Consider the following 20,389-nt stretch of genomic DNA (forward strand, 5'->3'; position numbering starts at 1 on the left):
ACTTTGTCTTCTCCTTTACACTCTGGGGAAGAACAGAACATGCAGAGGAAGAGATGAATCAATAAAGATGATGGATTAAAGCAGAACAATCAGTACACAGAGAGTCAGACACACAGATATGTAGAGTTGACTTTCAGTGATCAATGTCAATTTGAACCTTAAACTGTTGTTATAGTGAGAATGATCAGCTCTAACTTTACAGCTCAGGAACTGTTTGTTTCTCACCACAGCAAAGAGCAGCAAGAAGAATCCAGAGCCAATGTTCCATGTGTACAAGCAGGTGGAAATCAACAGGAGAAAGTGTGTGATGTTCAACCTTCAGTCTGACAATTGTTCTCTTCACAGCAGCAGTTCTTATTGACACAATGGTTGAACACCTACTTGATAATGTGGCCCTCTAGTGGAAGGAAAAAGTTCACTTCAACAATGTGGAAAAAAGGCTTCCATCAGCTTGTCAGTGTGTCAGCTTGTGTTTTTGTACAGAGTTGTGGTGTTTCCTGTCACTGTGGGCCTCACAGCACAGTAGTACACAGCAGAGTCAGACACTGCAGCAGAGGAGATCTGCAGATCCACTTGGGTTTTATCTCCACTCATTTTCACAGACAGTCGGGACTTTGCTTCTCTTTTTTCTGGTTCTATTCCAGAATGAGAGATGAGGAACTCTGGTAGATTTCCTGTATATTGTCGATACCAGAAGAAATCATCACTAGCAGTTATGGTCTTAGAATATTTGTAGGACAGAGTAATGTTGCTGCCTTCTGAACTGAAGTCTTCACTTTTGACAGGACTGAGACCTTCACAGCTGACACCTGAAGAAGGAGGAACAATGCTGTTAATTATGTAAAAGACTGAACATTTCATATGCTGCTGTTAGTGGAACCAAAGAATTAGCGGCATATTCTACCAAACCTGTCAGTGTGGAAACAAACAGCAGTGAAAACAAACTCCAGTCCACCAACAGCATGTTGAAGAAAAACGTTTCTGATTTGTGTACTGAACTCTGCTGGGTATGACAGTCTCTCTCTCCTCTGTATTTCAGATACACCTCAGCTCCTCCCTGAATCTCAGGCTCCTCTTGTTGTTTCACTTCTTACATTTCAGTTGCCACCACTGTCTTCATTATGTCAGAAAAAAAGAATAAAAGACTCTGTTCTACTCATGTGTCCAGAGTCATGTTGAGGAGAGAGTGACAGGAGGAGGAAAGGAGCTCAGTACATCGGGGGGTGGGTCCCCCAGCAGTCTAAGCCTATAGCAGCATGACTATAACTAACTATGAGCTTCATCAAAGAGGAAGGTTTTAAGCCTAGACTTAAAAGTAGAGAGGGTGTCTGCTTCCCGAATCTGAACTGGGAGCTGGTTCCACAGGAGAGAAGCTTGATAGGTATATCTATCTATGGAACCACATGAAGGGAATCAGTTAATCAAACTTCAAGCCTACAAGATATAAAGGCCTGGATGTCCCACAATATTTATTTCTAAACTCAGACGAAACTAAAATCATAGTATTTGGGCCCAAACTGTCAGAAATATAATGTCCAGTAACTCCAGTTTTTCCTCTCCACTGTTGCCTAGGGTTTGTTCAAGGGGGAATTGTTGGGTTCTCTCTATAAATCTTTATAGTTGTGACTTTATTCTGTAAAGTGCCTTGAAATTACTTTGTTGTAAATTGGCGATATATAAATAAAGTTGACTTGAATTGAATTGAAAATATGTCATTAAGTAGCTTTTACAAGTAGGTTGTCAGTTACTTTTCCCACAGCAACTTATTTGTGACTGCAGTTTAGGTTGTGAAGACATTTTTAATCGACAGGGTTGGACTGAACCCTGAGGGACACCACGAGAAATTAAGAAGAATAATCCGCTTTCAAAACAAATCTATGAATCCAGCTGATTTCCGAAGAATTTGTCAGTACTGGAATGATCTTTAACAGAAAATAAGAGCTGAGAAAAACGTGATTAATGTATTTTTCTGACATTGAACAAGTTCATTAAATACATTTTCACTGACTGACGCACAATAAAAATATTTATTAGTAAAATTGTGATGCTGCCCCTCCATTTAAACCATTTCACGTTTTATTTATCAGATTACCCAATAAGGAAGCAGATATGCAAGTCAACCAGCTGGTCCACCTGCTAATTAGTAGTTTGACATATTTTAAAAATGTTCACACAATTGTACAGATTCATACAATATAAATATTGAAGCTGTATGATGAGCTATGACCATTTGTTCAACAATAGTGATGAAATGAACGGGTTAATCTGACATCCAGATGTGCATGGGTTGCCTCAGACAGCTCTATCTCAAAAAGGATAAAAGCTGCAGCTTATATACTTGAACACATGAAACCTGATTCAAATGTGTAATGTGTTCACAAGTAGGTTTTGATGTAATTATGTCTGTGTAGTGTACAAATTGAATGACTACCAACGGTTAGAAAACGGGTGCAAAATGAGAAATTAGCGACTTGAGCGGGGGTGTTTTCACTGACTGCTTAAACTGGCAACTCAACCGAGCGGTCGACCACGTTTTCTGAGAATCGTAGATATACATTTTATTGTCTGATTTATGGCCTTCAACTAAAATATGATTGTTAGGGCGTCTAGAAATGACATCAACTTTCACACATACTGCTTGTCATTTCTGAGGAGCTGAGCAGTCACTTCCGCTTTTTTCAACAACTTTCAGATAATAATATTTCTGTACAGCAGCACAACCAGTGGATATAATCAATGTTACAGACACTACTCAAAGAGGTGAATGAGGATAAACAGCCAAACATAGGTTTTCAGAGGTTTTACTGCAGCAAAATGGCCTTGAGAAAAAGCTCAACCACGCGTTTGACTGTCACCTTGATGTCTGTCCATTTGTCCTTTAGGGTTTTAGAGCAGTCCTGCATGGACGGGAGGCTCAATAGTGGCTGACCTGCTTCACTTTCTGACCAATAGTAAGTTTTACTTCAACCTGTGTTTGTGTCTTTTCATTGCTTGTTTTATTTTTCACAATTCTTCTGCACAACAAATTATAGAAAGAGTATTGTTGTGTCCAACTTATGGATACGAAGACACATCAACATAAATCGTGAATACACGTGTGTGTATATATGCATTTCCATAGGATTTCTGTAAAATAAGACAATTTATGTAAATCCTACATTAGAGGAACCGTTGATGCGTTCCAGCACGTAGGATGTAAGGTGATTTGTGTTTAGTGAGTCCACTGATAAGCAATAAAAAAAAAAATCACCTAAGGTATGGGAGTATTTGAAGCAGAGAGCAAACAACATGGTGCTGTGGGAGCTCTGCTAATTGAGGTATTTCGGTGTTTAATTGAATTCAACACAACTTGAATGGGGTTTTGCTGAGGTTACTAACGTAGTTTGTCGGTTCCTGCAAATTGCCTACACGTTTTCATGCAGCTGCAAGATACCATCAAACAATCAGAAAACGAACTTGGCAAAAAGAATGAAGTTATGTTGGACTTTTCCACCGTTGCCACTGCACAGGTGAAGCACCTCGCAGCTCTAAATACCATCCACCTGGCTGTTTTTTCAGTAACTCAGGACCTTGATGTCACGCTGCCACGGTCTGGCTCTGTAACCTCCGCTGGAGAAACAGTACTAACCCAGGGTTTTATGGCCCTGTAGGACAATCAATGTCCTGCCCTGACAAGGGCCTGTTCTTCGCCGCTTAAACAAGAGGCACCTCATCTGGTCAAATGGTCCAACCGTGCTGGAACTCCGATCCAGTTGGATAACCGGATCACTGTGCTTGAAGCTGGAAAGGAAGACTTTCTCAGCTTCGGATCCTCAGATAGATTCGGCAGATTTTTTGTGGTTGGTGTCTTTTTAAGATTTTGTGAAATCCAGTAACTGGGATGGTTTTAAATCAAACAAATCTAGTTGAGTTACTGGGGTTTGAAGAACATGGGTCAGAGGTATTTAGATACAAGCTGTCAGATATAGACCCTGCACTAATGAAGTTTATTAAACTGATTAACAATAGCAGCTTTGTCCTTTAGTTCAACTCAGTCAACTAGAAAGTTGTCAGCGAGGCTTAAAGTAACATTAATATTTGATATAGATTTGATTATTTTCTAGAACTAGAAATTGAAGTTCTCTGTGACAGACTTCAGATAAAACTCAGATTCAGCCTCTAATCATTAAAGTACTTTTGTACTTTAAGGTTTTAAATTTAGTCCAATCAGCAGAGGAGTTTGAGAATCTAGCTTGTGCCCAGTATTTGTTTCTTAAATTACTAAATGTAATGTAAGAGAACAATGTTGGTGAAGGTTTGATTAATATGAACAATATTTAATTCTACAAGATCTGATTATCTTAAAAAGTTTCTGTCATTTTTATACAGCAACTAATTTGTTCATTTATCCTTCTCTTAAAATCACCACTACATCTAAATGTAGGTGTGAAAACACAAACCATCAGAGTGTAACAGTGTGTGTCTCCCTCTAGTGCATGTTGTGGAGTATTGTGTTGTCTTTGCTCCAAAGGTTTTTGTACAGAGTTGTGGTGTTTCCTGTCACTGTGGGCTGCAGGGCACAGTAGTACACAGCAGAGTCAGACACTTTAGCTGAGATGATCTCCAGATCCACACGTTTCTCTGTTTTATCAATGTGAGCTGAGAAATCAGAATCAGGTGGATTTATCGATCCGGTCTCTGTGATGTAGAGCAGGAACTCTGGTCTGGATCTCTGGTATTGTCTGTACCACTGGATATTGTTGATCAAACCTTCATATTTACAGGTCAGGTTGATGTTTCTTCCCTCTGCAACAACTGCTTCAGTACTTTGTGGATTGATGCTGTTCATGGAACCCATGGCTGCAAAATGAGAGTTATTCATGTCAGTTAGTCTGCAAGAGATTCTAACATCAAGAAACTCAACACAGGTTCTTGACTGTTTGTCACAGCTTTGATTATTCTGAGATCCATGAAAACAACAAATGTCCCATTGTTCTGTCATAAAAAGTGTTTTTACAAATATACTTCTAGTAATGAAATGTAGAGGAAATATCTGGTTAATACAGGAGGTGAAATGAGCCAATAATTGTTTGTCCAACTGACCTATAAAGTGAGACAAAGAGAGAAAGAGGTAGAGCAACATGTCTTTGGAGTAGTTGAAGCCAAACAGACAGCAGATGAACAATGTTGTTCCACTGCAGTAGAATGAACAAACTAAACAGCCTCTCTGCTGCACAGCCCTTCTCCTCAACATCAAGCTGATTTTGCTTTTAGTTCCTCAAACATTTCTGCTCTGGACACACAAACAATCTCATTGGTTGACTTGGACTCAGTGGGTGGGACCAGCTAATACCGATCTGTGAAGATTCTCAGTTATGTAGGTCATGGTTATCACAGATGGTGCTATTTAGTTGTATTGGAAAGTCATTGTCCTTTTCATGTGGGGGTTCTTGTTTTGCTCCTCTACTTTGAACCAAATCTTAAGGAAGCAAATTCTGTCAGACTGGAATGTCGCTTTCTCAACAGAGAGGCAGCCTACAATGTGATTCTCTCATCACTTCTGAGTATGTGCCTCCAACAATAATATTTTTAATGTAGCACAATAATGAACATGACTCTTTGTATTGAGTAATATGATCCATGTAACTTGAAAATGGTTTAGGACCTAAGGTGGTTCCCTGTGGTACAGCACAAGAAAGAGATTCATTTGAAAAACCACAGAGAAACATGTATTACAAACCTAAAAGGAAATGCAATCAATGTTTGGGAGATTTAAGTTGGTGAACAGTCCAAAATGCAGTTGAGCTTGACTTTAATAACATCAGCAGCAGTTCTTATTGACACAATAGTTGAATACAGTGCAGAAGTAGCGCAGAGCCTACTTGATAATGTGGCCCTCTAGTGGAGGGAGAAAGTTCACTTCAACAGTGTGGAAAAAAGGCTTCCAGCAGCTTGTCAGTGTGTCAGCTTGTGTTTTTGTACAGAGTTGTGGTGTTTCCTGTCACTGTGGGCCTCACAGCACAGTAGTACACAGCAGAGTCAGACACTGCAGCAGAGATCTGCAGATCCACTTGAGTTTTATCTCCACTCATTTTCACAGACAGTGTAGAGACTCTTGTTGTAAGTACATTGCCTGTCCCTGAATGAGAGATGAGGAATTCTGGAGGTTTTCCTGGATATTGTCGATACCAGAAGAAATAATCATTAATTGCTTGTCTGGAGTATTTATAGGACAGAGTAACGTTGCTGCCTTCTAAAGTGAACTCTTCACTTTTGACAGGAGTGAGATCTTCACAGCTGACACCTGAACAAAGAAATAACTTTAACATGTTAAGAATCCACACAGTTAATTATATTCCTGATGATGTTTGAATGAATCTTACCTTTCAGAATGGATAATAATAGTAGATGATTGATATAATACTTCAATGACAGCATGTTGACTATGTTTGTGGTTTGTGGGTGAAACTGTGCTGAACATGAAGTTTGTCTCTCTTCTATAGATCAGTAACAGCTCAGCTCCTCCCTGAATCTCTGTCTTCTCTTAGATCTGGATTTCACTTTTTACACTTTTCTCTGTTCCACCTCAACACAGTGTTGGTTTTACTGGATCTAACCTCAGCATTTGATACAGTTGACCATAAAATTTTGCTAAATTGTTAATAGTTTGTCCGGGTCTGTACTTCAGTGGTTTTCATCATATCTAACTGAACTTTTTCTGTTGCGATAAACCAGTTCATGTCTGAAACTATGCATCTTTCATGTGGAGTACCACAGGGATCGGTTTTAGGTCCTATGCTGTTTTTATTGTATATGACACTGTCATGCCCCTGTCTAGAGGGTAGGGGTGCAACATACAAAGATAAATAAGGCTGTTCCCTCTCTGGTCCCTAAACCAATACCAGGATCCAAATGTTTCAAAAGTACAAAATGTTTTTTCCACAAAAGAAAAATGTCATACAAACATGACACCATAACTGAGGGTGAACCAAGGTCAAAATAATAAACAAAATAAGCTATTTCCCAATGAAAGTGCCAGCTAGCCTCTAGAAAGAAACTAACAAAAAGACAATCACTAGCACTAACTCCCTAATGTGAAAACAAGAGAAAACTATCAAAAGAAAGTCGCAGTTCACCCCTACAGATTCAACACCATTTACAAGTGTATATACAAGGTGGCAATGGTGAGGAGTAACACTATTTACAGAATATACAATAACTATACAAAACCACGGCACAAAGCCTAACAATCCAAAAACGCTCAAAAAGGTTTTGGAAGCCAAGAACAGAGAACAGGTGCTGCTGCAAGAGAAGCCAGTCTGGCTGTTGGGAACCGTACTTTTTAAACTCCAGGAAGGGTAGGATGGACCAATCAGCTTTCGGTACTGCCCCCCCAATCCAGCCAATCAGGCAGGGCACCTATAACTCAAACACACAGATCCACACAACAAGAAAAACACTCACTTTCATTCAAAAACATTCACACAAAATACAACTCAAAAGGAAAAATAAATACAACGCATACGACCAGGGCTGTAACACACCTCTTGCTCAGATAATTCAGTGTTTTAAGCATGTGTCTCATCACTTATATGCTGATGATATTCAGTTATATTGTTCTTTCAGGGAGTCTGAGTTTCTCTTGTTGTCTAGCTTCTTGGAATGTCTGTCTTGTATTAAGAAGTGGTTGGGGAGTAACTACCTTCAACTAAATCTAAAATAGTCAGAAACTTTAATCGTTGCCTCAGATAAGAAAATTCCACAGATCAGGTAACATCTTGGTTGTTTGGGCTCCTCTGTTCATTCAAGCCTCGGGAACCTCGGAGTTGTATTTGATTAATCCATGTCCTTAGATCAACATTCAGAACAGATGGTCAAAAACTGTTTCCATCACGTACGGAATATTTCTAAAATGAGGAAAATGTTGTCCAATGTAGATTTTGAGATGATCATACAGGCTTTTATCTCATCTCGTTTGGACTATTGTAATTCACTCTTCACTTGTCTTAACAAACATGTTATAAATCGTCTTCAGATTGTTCAGGACTCAGCAGCGAGGCTTTTAACTGGAACCAGTAGAAAATCCCCTTTAGACTATTTTCGAAAGCAAATATCTCAAAGTAAACTCTTTATTGTTGACTGCAGTCAGATCTTCACAGCTGACACCTGAAGGAAGAGAGAAATGTAGTTAAAGATGATGTTAAACTCTGATTTCCTGTTCCAGTGCTTGCTAACAAACAGTTGTTATTCCTGCTTGAACCTACCTTTTAGTATGATCACAAACAAAGGAACAATTCCACAGTACTGCAGTGAGAGCATCTTCCACACAGTATCTGTGGTCTGTATGGGTTAGATATTGAATGGATGTGACAGTGGGAGTTCTTTTCTCTTCTGCTCTTTGACAGTGTTGCTCCTCCCTGTTTTTGGGTTTCATCAGCAGCTGGAACCACAGTGACTGTGAGAAAGCAGGAATTAGCAGAATCCATCTGATATGAAGCTGTGGTTTGAAAACCACTTCCCCCCTCTTTGAAGAGGAGTCAGATATCTGGGTTCAGGTTTTTGTACAGCCTCTTCTACACTTTGTATCACTGTGTTTCTAGAGCACAGTAGTAGAGAGCTCTGTCTGCCAGGGTCAGTGTCTTTATGGTCAGTTCAGTTGTTAAAGCTGAGGTTTGGGATTCATATCGACTATCAGGGATGTGTTTATTATTTCCACCTTTCCCTTGTTCCCAAAGTATAAATTGAGGAGCCTGAAGGTCAGAATGATGTTTGTACCAGTGAAGCAGAGCACCCCCAGAAGTTGTCTGATAGTTGCATTTGAGTTTGACAGATTGTCCTTCTGTCCCACTGACTTCATCACTTTCAGGAGAGATTGTGTCTCCAGCTATTAGTCCTGGAAAAAGTACAGAAAATGAAGCCATTAGATGAACATTGTTGATGAGGCTGAGAGGAGAAGACATTTGATCCTGTTCCAGCAGGTGAAATGAGCCAATAATTGTTTGTCCAACTGACCTATAAAGTGAGACAAAGAGAGAAAGAGGTAGAACAACATGTCTTTGGAGTAGTTGAAGCCAAACAGACAGCAGATGAACAATGTTGTTCCACTGCAGTAGAATGAACAAACTAAACAGCCTCTCTGCTGCACAGCCCTTCTCCTCAGCATCAAGCTGATTGTGCTTTTAGTTCCTCAAACATTTCTGCTCTGGACACACAAACAATCTCATTGGTTGACTTGGACTCAGTGGGTGGGACCAGCTCACTTGTTGCTACATTTGAAAAACCAGTGTTGAAGCTGAAATTATTAAGTGACCAGAAGATGTTTGCTTCTGTAAAACTAAACAAACTGAATCTGTGATGCTTTGTCATCATTTTGTCCTCAGTGGACACTGTCTTTGTTCCTGTTGGAGGTTTAGTGATTATACTGTAAATCATTTCAAGCTGGTTCCACTGAGAAATAAAAGTTCATCTGCTGCTTTGAAAATGTGCATTAACTCAACCAGGTCAAAATTTTGTCAATGAAGATAAAATTGTGAGCAGAATGTTTTTTAGTTTTTAAGTTCTTAAAATGTAAAACTACTTCACTTCCATTTAGTGAACTTGAAAAAAAAACAAGTTTATGTATGTTAAAATATTTGACACATTTCCTTCCATTGTATATTTTTAATGAACCATTTATTCAACAAGACAGGTCTCATAGAGATTAGAGACCTGACCAAGAGATTTTTATTTGACATAAAAAACTTAAATCTGCAGCTTTTGATGCCATTTTAAACAATATATTTGGTGCAAAAACCTCATCATTGACTGCTCCCACTACCTTTATTGTGTTGGAACTGTTCAGTGGTGGAGACTGAGTTCAAACCAAACCATCATGGTTAATTCAATTCAATTCAATTAAACTTTATTTATATAGCACCAATTCACAACAAAGTCATCTCAGGGCACTTTACAGAATAAAGTCAATCCCCCCTGGAGCAAGCCATAGGCAACAGTGGAGAGGAAAAACTCCCTTTAACGGAAGAAACCTCCAGCAGAACCAGGCTCAGGGTGGACGGCCATCTGCCTCGACCGGTTGGGGTGAGTGGAAAGGGGAGAGAGAAAAGAACAGAGAAACAAAAAGCAACAACAAAACATCGGGCAGATTGGTAGGATCAGTAGCTTCACGCTGGAAGACACACAGCTTCAAAGCCGGGGGACACCTGCAGAAAGGGACAGAGAGAGGGAGACAGAGGGGGACAAAGACAACTACGGGAGAGAACACACAGAGTTAATGACATACAGTGGTGACAATTGCGGGGTGAGAGGAGAGGAGAGATGGTCAAGAGGAGGAAAGGAGCTCAGTGCATTGGGGGGTGGGTCCCCCAGCAGTCTAAGCCTATGGCAGCATAACTATAACTAACTATATGCTTTATTAAAAAGGAAGGTTTTAAGCCTAGACTTAAAAGTAGAGAGGGTGTCTGCTTCCCGAATCTGAACTGGGAGCTGGTTCCACAAGAGAGGAGCTTGATAGCTAAAGGCTCTACCTCCCATTCTACTTTTGGAAATTCTGGGAACCACAAGTAGGCCTGCATTCTGAGAGCGAAGTGGTCTACTGGGATGATATGGTGCTATGAGATCTTCTAAATATGATGGAGCCTGACCATTCAGAGCTTTATATGTAAGAAGCAGGGTTTTAAATTCTATTCTACATTTAATGGGAAGCCAATGGAGAGAAGCTAGTGAAGGTGAAATATGATCTCTCTTGCTAGTTCCAGTCAGCACTCTTGCTGCAGCATTTTGGATTAATTGCAGGCTCTTTAGGGAGTTACTGGGGCATCCTGAAAGTAGGGAATTACAGTAGTCCAACCTAGAGGTAACAAATGCATGGACCAGTTTTTCGGCATCACTTTGAGACAGGATGCTCCTAATTTTGGCAATGTTCCGTAGGTGGAAGATGGCTGTTCTAGAGATTTGTTTTATATGTGACTTAAAGGACAGATCCTGATCAAAAATAACTCCAAGCTTCCTTGCAGTAGTACTGGAGGCCAGACTTATGCCATCTAGAGTAACAATATGGTTGGACATCATATCTCTGAGATTTTTGGGCCCAAATACTATGACTTCAGTTTTGTCTGAGTTTAAAAGTAAAAAAATGTGGGACATCCAGGCCTTTATGTCTTGTAGGCTTGCTTGAAGCTTTAATAACTGATTATTTTCATCTGGTTCCATAGATAAATATAGCTGGGTAGCATCAGCATAACAGTGGAAATTTATGGAGTGTTTTCTAATAATGTTGCCTAAAGGAGACATATATAAAGTAAAAAGTATTGGTCCTAACACAGAGCCTTGTGGAACTCCATAGCTAACCTTTGTGTGCATGGAGGATTCATCATTAACATGAACAAATTGAAATCTATCAGATAGATAAGATTTAAACCAACCTAGTGCAGTTCCTGTAATTCCAATTTCATGTTCCAGTCTCTGTAATAAAATGTTATGATCAATGGTATCAAATGCAGCACTAAGATCTAACAGAACAAGTATAGAGATGAGTCCATTATCTGAGGCCATGAGAAGATCGTTGGTGACTTTTACCAGTGCTGTTTCTGTACTATGATGAACTCTAAATCCTGACTGAAAGTCTTCATACAAATTATTCCTATGAAGGTGATCACATAATTGTTTTGCGACTACTTTTTCAATTATTTTAGAAATAAAGGGGAGATTAGATATTGGTCTGTAATTGGTTAAAACACCTGGGTCAAGACAGGGTTTTTTAAGTAGTGGTTTAATTACAGCTACCTTATAGGCCTGTGGTACATAGCCTGTTTCTAAAGATAGATTGATGATATCTAATATGAATGTATCTATTAAGGGTAAAGCTTCCTTGAGCAGCTTAGTTGGAATAGGGTCTAGCAGACAGGTTTTTGGTTTAGATGAGGTAATAATTGAAGTTAGCTCAGAGAGATCTATGGGTAAAAAGCAGTCTAACAGGGAGTGGGGCCTTATTGATGACTCTGGCACTGTTGAACATGAAGATCTATCTGTAATATTTGGGGGGAGGATCTGGTGAATTCTTTCTCTAATAGCTACAATTTTATTCATAAAGAAGGTCATGAAGTCATTGCTGCTCAGAGTTAAGGGAATATTAGGCTGAACAGAACTATGGCTCTTAGTCAGCCTGGCTACAGTGCTGAACAGAAACCGGGGGTTGTTCTTGTTTTCTTCTATTAATGATGAATAATATGCTGTTCTGGCATCACTGAGAGCTTTTTTGTACATTTTTTAACTGTTTTTCCAGGCTAAATGAGATTCTTCTAACTTTCTGGAACCACTTCCTTTCTAACTTTCGTGTTTCCTGTTTTAAGTTGCGTGTTTGTGAACTATACCATGGAGATCGCCTCTGCTGGTTTACTGCCTTCTTTTTTAGAGGGGCAACACTATCGAGTATTGTACGTAGTGAGGCTGCAGAATTGTCAACAAGATAATCTACTTGTGCAGGAGTAACATTAAGGAGACTACTTTCCATTGTATTAACATATGGTGAAGCAAATGATGAAGAAATAATTTCTTTAAATTTGTTGACAGCTTTTTACCTTAAGCATCTGCTATAGTGGAATTTTTCCCTACCTGCTATATAGTCTGTTATTGTAAATTCAAATGTTATTAAAAAATGGTCAGACAGAAGAGAGTTGTGAGGACATATTGTTAAATTATCTGTTTCAATTCCATACGTAAGGACAAGGTCTAACGTGTGACTAAAACAGTGAGTGGGTTTATTTACATTTTGGGAAAAACAAATTGAATCTAATAATGAATTAAACGCAGTGCTCAGGCAGTTACTGTCAGCATCTACATGAATATTAAAGTCACCCACTATAATGACTTTATCTGTACTAAGCACTAAATCAGATAGAAAATCAGAAAATTCAATCAAAAACTCTGAATAAGGGACTGGAGGACGGTACACGATAACAAATAATAGTGTTTTTTGAGTTTTCCAGTTTACGTGTGAAAGGCTAAGAGTAAGGCTCTCAAATGCGTTATAACTATGTTTAGGTCTAGGAATTATTGATAAGCTAGAGTGAAATATTGCTGCTACTCCTCCACCTCGGCCTGTGCTTCTAGGAACATGATAATTAATATGACTCATTTAAACTGACATATTCTTCCTGCTGCAACCAAGTTTCAGTGAGACAAAATAAATCGAATTGATGATCATTTATCAAGTCATTTACTAACAGAGATTTAAAGAGAGAGATCTGATATTTAATAATCCACATTTAATAGTTTTGGGGTTTTGTTCTGTAAGAGGAGTAGTCTTAACTTTTATTAGGTTATTATGATTAACTCCTCTTGTTGTCATATTTACTTTATGTAATTTAGGTCGGGGAACAGACACAGTCTCTATAGGTATGTGGGAGTTTTGGGGGGGTGACGGTTGTAAGGACACTGCAGAGAGGCGTGTAGGACTGGATCTCTGCATCCTAGGCTCAACTCTGGATTGTCATACTTTTGGTTGTCTTATAAAACCAGCCATATTTCTGGATAAGAAAGCTGCACCATCTAAAGTAGGATGGATGCCATCTCTCCTAATCAGCCTAGGTTTTCCCCAAAAACGTTTCCAATTGTCTATGTAGCCCACATCATTTGCTGGACACCACCTAGACAGCCAGCGGTTGAATGACGACATGCGGGTGTACACGTCGTCACTGGTCAGATTTGGCAGGGGACCAGAGAAAATTACGGAGTCCGACATTGTTTTTGCAAAGTTACACACCGATTCAACATTCATTTTAGTGACCTCCGATTTGCGTAATCGGGCGTCATTAACTCCCACGTGAATAATAATCTTACTGTATTTACGTTTATCCTTAGCCAGGAGTTTCAAATATGATTCAACGTCGCCCGCTCTGGCCCCAGGAAGACATTTGACTACGGCCGCTGGAGTCTCTAACTTCACGTTTATGACTATAGAGCTGCCAATTACCAGAGTTGGTTTCTCAGCGGGTGTGTCGCTGAGTGGGGAAAATCGGTTAGAAACGTGAACCGACTGGTGGTGAACCTCGGGCGTCTGTTTAGCATTAGATCTCTTACGAACCGTCACCCCGGCTGCTCGGGAACTGCCGGGGGACAGCTAGCAGGGGCTACGCTAGGTCGGCCCGCACCAGCTACCGGGGCCTGACTAGCTGAGTTGTTTTCCATGGTGCGGAGCCGTGCTTCCAATTCCGTGAGCCTCGCCTCCAAAGCTGCAAAAACCTTACACTTATTACATAAACCATTATCACTAAAGGAGGCAGAGGAAACAACAAAACCGAGCAAGTGAGAGAAGGAGAAACGGAGGGAGACAGAGAAGCCATTGCTAATGGATAACTGCTAAGCTAACGAAGCTAATATAAGTGAAATGTGGAATTTGTAAACTTTAGCTGGTTATGTTTTGCAAAAGTGCTTGTGTAATACAAGCGTATGTTATGACTAAGTATTAATTCTTGTGTGAAGAAATCACTTATTTAAGTAAAAATAACAGCTACAATTAATCAGTAAACAGTCCTTCGGTAGAAACCCAAGAGTGTGCAGAAACAGGAAGTGAAAAAATGCACTTCCAGTAGAAAGGGTATTGGGCGTGCAATGGTGCATTCAGTCTGATCAGTTCAAGTTCAGGGTCGTTATTCAAAGTAAGCCCCCCACAAGAAGAGGGATTTTATCCATGTTGAGCTCAGTGTACGATCCATTGGGAATGCTTGCACCTGTGAATTTATATGCTAGGAACATTATGCAGGAGCTTTGCAGAATGAAGTTGGGATGGGATGAAATGGTGCCTGAACATCTCGCCCAAATGTGGTCTCAGTGGGTGCAAGGTCTTGAGCAGCTAACTGACTTTGGAATTGAGAGATGTTTTAAGCCAAAAGACTTTGGTCAAACTGTGTCCGCTCAACTGCATCATTTTGCAGACGCTAGTGAGAATGGCTATGGGACAGTAACATACTTGGTCCAGCGTAACATCAGTAATCAAGCTCACAGCGCCTTCGTGTTGGGAAAGGCGAGGGTTGCTCCCTTAAAACCCATGACTATCCCTCGTCTGGAGCTTACTGCAGCAACCTTAGCAGTTCGTATAGACAAAATGCTAAGGAAGGAGTTGGAACTACCAATGGAAGACTCTGTGTACTGGACTGACAGTACAGCAGTGCTAAATTATATCAGCAACGAAACATCAAGGTTTCGTACGTTTGTAGCTAACAGGGTGTCAGCGATTCAGCAGACCTCAACAGTCTCTCAGTGGCGCTATGTAAACTCTCAGCTTAATCCGGCAGATGGTGCATCAAGGGGACAGAAAGTGAAAGCCTTTCTGCGAAACAAGCTGTGGGTGTCCGGACCTGACTTTCTTACACAGGCAGTCGGGAATTGGCCATGAAACCCAGACTCTCAAGAGATTGATCTGGATGTAGCCGATCCTGAAGTGAAGAGAAATGTCACGGTGAATGTTCTTGCAGTTGAAGAAAGCACTGACATAGTGCAAAGGTTGGTGGAGTACTACTCATCATGGACATGCTTAAAACGGGCCGTGGCGTGGTTTCTGAGATTGAAAGGTATGCTCCTAACATCATCCAGAAGAAGAAAGGGGCTGTTACAAAATAACGTCCAAAATATCCAGCTTCGAAGGAAAAGGCTGAACTACAAGACAAGGAAAAAGAACCTAACTGTGGATGAGCTCAATGAAGCAGAGGTAGCCATAATTCGTCATTGCCAGCGAAAGAGCTTTCCGGATGAAATCTCATCTCTGCTAAAGGGGGAAGCAGTAAAAAGGAGCAGTCACATACATAGACTAAATCCAGTGCTTCAGGATGGAATTCTTCGCGTAGGTGGACGGCTCAGCAGAGCTGCCATGCCAAGAGTCCAAGCATCCCGCTATTCTGGCAAAAAATCATCGAGTATCTCAGCTTATACTGCAGGACATCCATGAACGGATAGGCCATGGTGGTCGCAACCATGTCTTGTCTACTTTGCGTCAAAGATACTGGATACCAAATGCAATCTCAGTCATCAGAAAGATTTTATCCAGTTGTCGCACCTGTCGAAGATTACATGGAGCAGCTGGGCAGCAACAAATGGCAGACCTCCCTCTTAGTAGGGTCTTACCTGATGAACCACCATTTACTAGAACAGGTGTCGATTGCTTTGGTCCCTTTACTATAAAACGAGGAAGAACAACTGCAAAAGTGGTAAAGACTGGTCTCCTACGGTGTGTTGAGTGCTGGCAACCTCTGGCACCAGAAGAAAGAACACCATAGAAGAATAGTCATGATGTTTGTGGATTATTGTTTTATTATTATTATTGGATTGTTGTTTTTGGTTTGTGCAAAGTAATTTAGTAATTGTTTCCAACATTAAATGTCTAATATTGGAGCACAATTAGGGCTCGGGTGTGTATGAGCCAACCAAGGGGGTTAGTTTAGTTACTTGTTTTATGTAATGTTTGCTGTGTGTGTAATGTAATTGTTTATGTAATGTGTGTTTGTGATGTGTCTATGTACTGATGATGTCTTTAGCGACATCATATGGCTTTGATAATTTGCCTTTGATGATTGCCTATGTAGATTACCTTTAAGTTTGTTGACCAGTGGTCAAGGAAACAATGCAATGCTAAGGGTTTGTGAAGGAGAGATGCAGTTTAGCTCAGCTACTGAAGGATGTAAACGTGACACAGTAACCGAAGCAGAGGAACTCTGACTACAAGAAAGGTGTGGACTGCAACAAGGTGGAAGAAAAGGGTTCTGTGTGTAGCTGTAGAGGCACACGGTTTCTTACTGAGTTCTACGAGTCCTGCAAGTCCTGTGAGTTCAGACATACTTTGGGAAACTTGTTTGATGAAACAGCTAGTGAGCGTGCTTGTGAGATCACTGCTTAAAGTTGTATGTACAATTGATCTGTCATTGGCTACGTTGAGAAGCAAGTACAATAAATGTTCAATGTTTGTCTAACAACAATCTCTGGAGTGAAGTATGTGCTGAAGAGTCAGGAGCGTTAGATTCGAGTAAGATCACCTCTACAACCTTCTTTAGAAATGTTACAAAGCTGACAGGTTCTTAGGCGTTTTCTGCCCTTATTCGAATGGTGCAGGAGGAGAGCAGACAGAAAACATAAGAGAAGAGAGATGGAGTATGACATGCAGCAAAAGTCCTGGCCTGGATTATTTTAAAACTGAGAAATTTGTTTTTTGAGAAATTTCTGATTGTTCTAAATTTGGTGCGAGAACACACACACACAAAAAAATATAGTTTGAACCACAAAAGAAATACAATTTATGTCTATGGGAAAATACAAGAAAACGAGTGCAACAAATCCGTCAATAAATCAATAAGCTTGGATAATGAAATGAAACTTTTGCCAATATTTGATAGGTGCAAGTGGAGAAGAGACGGGAAACATGAGAAATGGAGTATAACAGGCAGAATATGTCCTAAACTTGACTCCATCACAGGATACTGCAGTTAAATGGCATGTGCTCCAACAATTTGCTCGGTCAGTCACATGGCAAATTTATGTCCTGAACAATTAAAATGAGCTTTGCATTACTTGATGTACAATGTCTGGGCGGTTTTTGTATTTCCTGTGGACCGCATGTGTCCCCAATTACCTGGAGGCAGATTAAACTCCTGTATCTTTTAAGGGGACTGTTTTTTAAAAGCTCTACATCAAAACATAATTCAGAATTAATTGTTCCAGTCAAATGTAGCAAAAACTTGAATTTATTGTTTTTGTCAAATCTAGAGGACTTGGCCATACCCTCCAGTTTTGCTGCTCAAACTTTCAGGTGAGTTAGTTGCCTACGTTCAGGAGCTCACACTGAATAGTCTCAGGTCATTTTTTTTCTGTGTCCATAGTATTAATTAAAAGAGAAATATGACTTTTCAAGAAGTTGAAAAGTAATAATATGGAGGTAATGATGGCTGGAAGGCTTCTGTTGGACTATAACAGCAGTTTGGCTGACACCAATCGCCACCACTTGTTTATTACCGTGGACCCGCTCACACTGCAGGACAGCCAACTAAAATCTGACAAGCCAGAAATCAACTTAGGCCCCTTTCACTGCACTTGAATCCTAACATTCTTCTGACTTTTTGTGGGGGGGTGCATGTGTGAATGCAGATGTCAGTGAGACGCTGCCGACATTTTCCGGACTTTACCCTTCGGGACCCTAGTCCACTGTCTGTGCTGTGTGCATGAGCTGATTACAAGTTGTCTACAGTTGTAATCAAGAGATAAAATTATAATTTTTTTTAAAGATTAATTGCTTCAATGTCCTTTATAAACAAACCAGTTTCCCACAGCTTAATTTTTTATTAAATTAAATTGAGCAGGGTTTCACTCAGCATCTTCCACTGTGTGTTACGTGTGTGAACCCCACTCCAGACAATGTCCAAAACTGAATTCCTAACACGAAGTTGCAAACCATTAAAGTTACGAGTTTATGAGAGAATGCGTCAAAAGCTAGGACCCTGTAAGACTGACAGCCACTGCAGCTCTGCTTCCCTCACTCTTGTTGTGGATTATAATTGACTTGTTACTGTATTCACTCTAAATAAAAAGTAATTGGCCACTGAAACAGTTTATCAGCACTGATGTTGAACAGTAAAAGTCTTTCTGTTCCCATACTTTTGTCCTCATAAGAATAGGTGGGTTCAAACAAAAAAATGCTATTTTCTAAGTTGTGTTTCGGATCCAGATGTAAATACCTGGAAATTTTACTTGTAACTCCCAGACTAACCATAATCCAAATTAAAAATTATACATTATGTCTATGCAAGCTACTGAAAGAACATTTTAATGAGTAACTCACCATCAACGTTCTGCTAGTTATTGTCTGTGCTTGTCTTAAACGACAACCAAAAAAAATTTAACTATTTTAGTTTCCTTACTATAGCCTGCTCTCTTTAGTCAACAGTATTATAAATTCAAACCTTCTGCTTGACACACTATGATGAACATTTACTTTATATGGACTTCTGGACTTCCTGACTGGGGGACCTCTATCAGTCCGGATCGGGAACGACATCTCCAGCACCACCACACTGACCACTGGGGCCCCTCAGGGCTGTGTGCTCAGCCCTCTGCTGTTCACTCTGCTGACGCACGACTGTGTAGCAATGCACAGCTCGAACCACATAGTCAAGTTTGCCGATGATACGACCGTGGTAGGTCTAACCACAAGAATGGGTCAGCCTACAGAGAGGAGGTGCAACGGTTAACAGCCTGGTGTGGAGCAAACAACCTGTCTCTGAACGTTGACAAAACTAAAGAGGTGGTTGTGGACTTCAGGACAGCACAGAGCGACCATTCTCCACTGATTATCGATGGATCCTTAGTGGAGATAGTCAAGAGCACCAAATTCCTTGGTGTTCATCTGGCGGACAACCTCACCTGGTCAGTCAACACCAGCTCCATCACCAAGAAAGCCCAGCAGCGTCTCTACTTCCTGAGAAGGCTGAGGAAAGCCCATCTCCCTCCCCCCCATCCTGACCATGTTCTACAGAGGGACCATTGAGAGCATCCTGAGCAGCTGCATCACTGCCTGGTTTGGGAACTGCACCGTCGCGGATCGCAAGACCCTACAGAGGATAGTGAGGACAGCTGAGAAGATCATCGGAGTCTCTCTCCCCTCTATTATGCACATTTACACAACACGATGCATCCGCAAAGCCAACAGCATTGTGGACGACCCCACACACCCATCACACACACTCTTCACACTCCTGCCATCAGGAAAGAGGTTCCGAAGCATTCGGGCCACCACATCCAGACTATGCAACAGTTTTTTCCCACAAGCCATCAGGCTCCTCAACACACAGAACTGAAATGGAACTTAAACACACTACAAACCGAACTCAACACACTGTCATCACTCACTACTCATCTCAATTCATTCCACCATCACTTATTTATTTACTTTTATACTCTTCACTTACTGCACTGCACTGTTTACATGCTGGACATTCAAATGCACTATACTGTTTACATGCTGCACCTTTAGCACACTTGACTGTACTGTACTGTAAAATAGTATACAATAAGTTTACTGGTCGGCACTGTCTTAGGTTCTCTGTCCTGTCCTGTGTTACTTTGTGTTTTGTCTACACTGTCTGTCTGTACTGTCTTTTCGTTTGCACTTGGTTGCACTCGATGCACTTTACTATAGCTTGTGTTGTTTGTAGCACCTTGGTTCTTGGAGGAACGTTATGTCGTTTCTACTGTGTACTGTGAACCACTGTGTATAGTAGACATGACAATAAAAGCCACTTGACTTGACTTGATATATAGATTTGGAATATACAGGAAATAGTTTAGTTTACATTAAATATAACAGCTAAAATATCAGTTTGACTTAAAGAAAATGCATATTTATATCCCTATACTAAAATTACATGTTAATCTT

At 40.4% G+C, this 20,389-nt stretch overlaps 1 protein-coding gene across 1 annotated transcript; it reads right to left on the minus strand.

Annotated features, from left to right (window-relative positions):
- Nucleotides 1-462: 462 nt before the first annotated feature.
- On the minus strand, nt 463-4,845 carry LOC137098470 (uncharacterized). The gene is made up of 4 exons (XM_067474721.1): nt 4,521-4,845; nt 4,406-4,413; nt 910-1,086; nt 463-809 (listed from the first exon to the last, which is right to left on the minus strand). The coding sequence occupies exons 1-4, from the start codon at nt 4,835-4,837 to the stop codon at nt 463-465; spliced, it is 849 nt and encodes a 282-aa protein (XP_067330822.1). The 5' UTR covers nt 4,838-4,845.
- Nucleotides 4,846-20,389: the final 15,544 nt, after the last annotated feature.

This window comes from Channa argus, chromosome 14 (assembly GCF_033026475.1).
Source record: "Channa argus isolate prfri chromosome 14, Channa argus male v1.0, whole genome shotgun sequence".
Classification (NCBI taxonomy): domain Eukaryota; kingdom Metazoa; phylum Chordata; class Actinopteri; order Anabantiformes; family Channidae; genus Channa; species Channa argus.

What these genes read in the sequence shown, in the direction of transcription:
- LOC137098470 (XM_067474721.1), bottom strand. Translation starts at nt 4,837, where the DNA reads ATGGGTTCCATGAACAGCATCAATCCACAAAGTACTGAAGCAGTTGTT. An exon ending in GTTTGTTTCCACACTGACAG is followed by an intron (nt 810 to 909) that starts GTTTGGTAGAAT and finishes CTCCTTCTTCAG; the next exon opens with GTGTCAGCTGTGAAGGTCTC.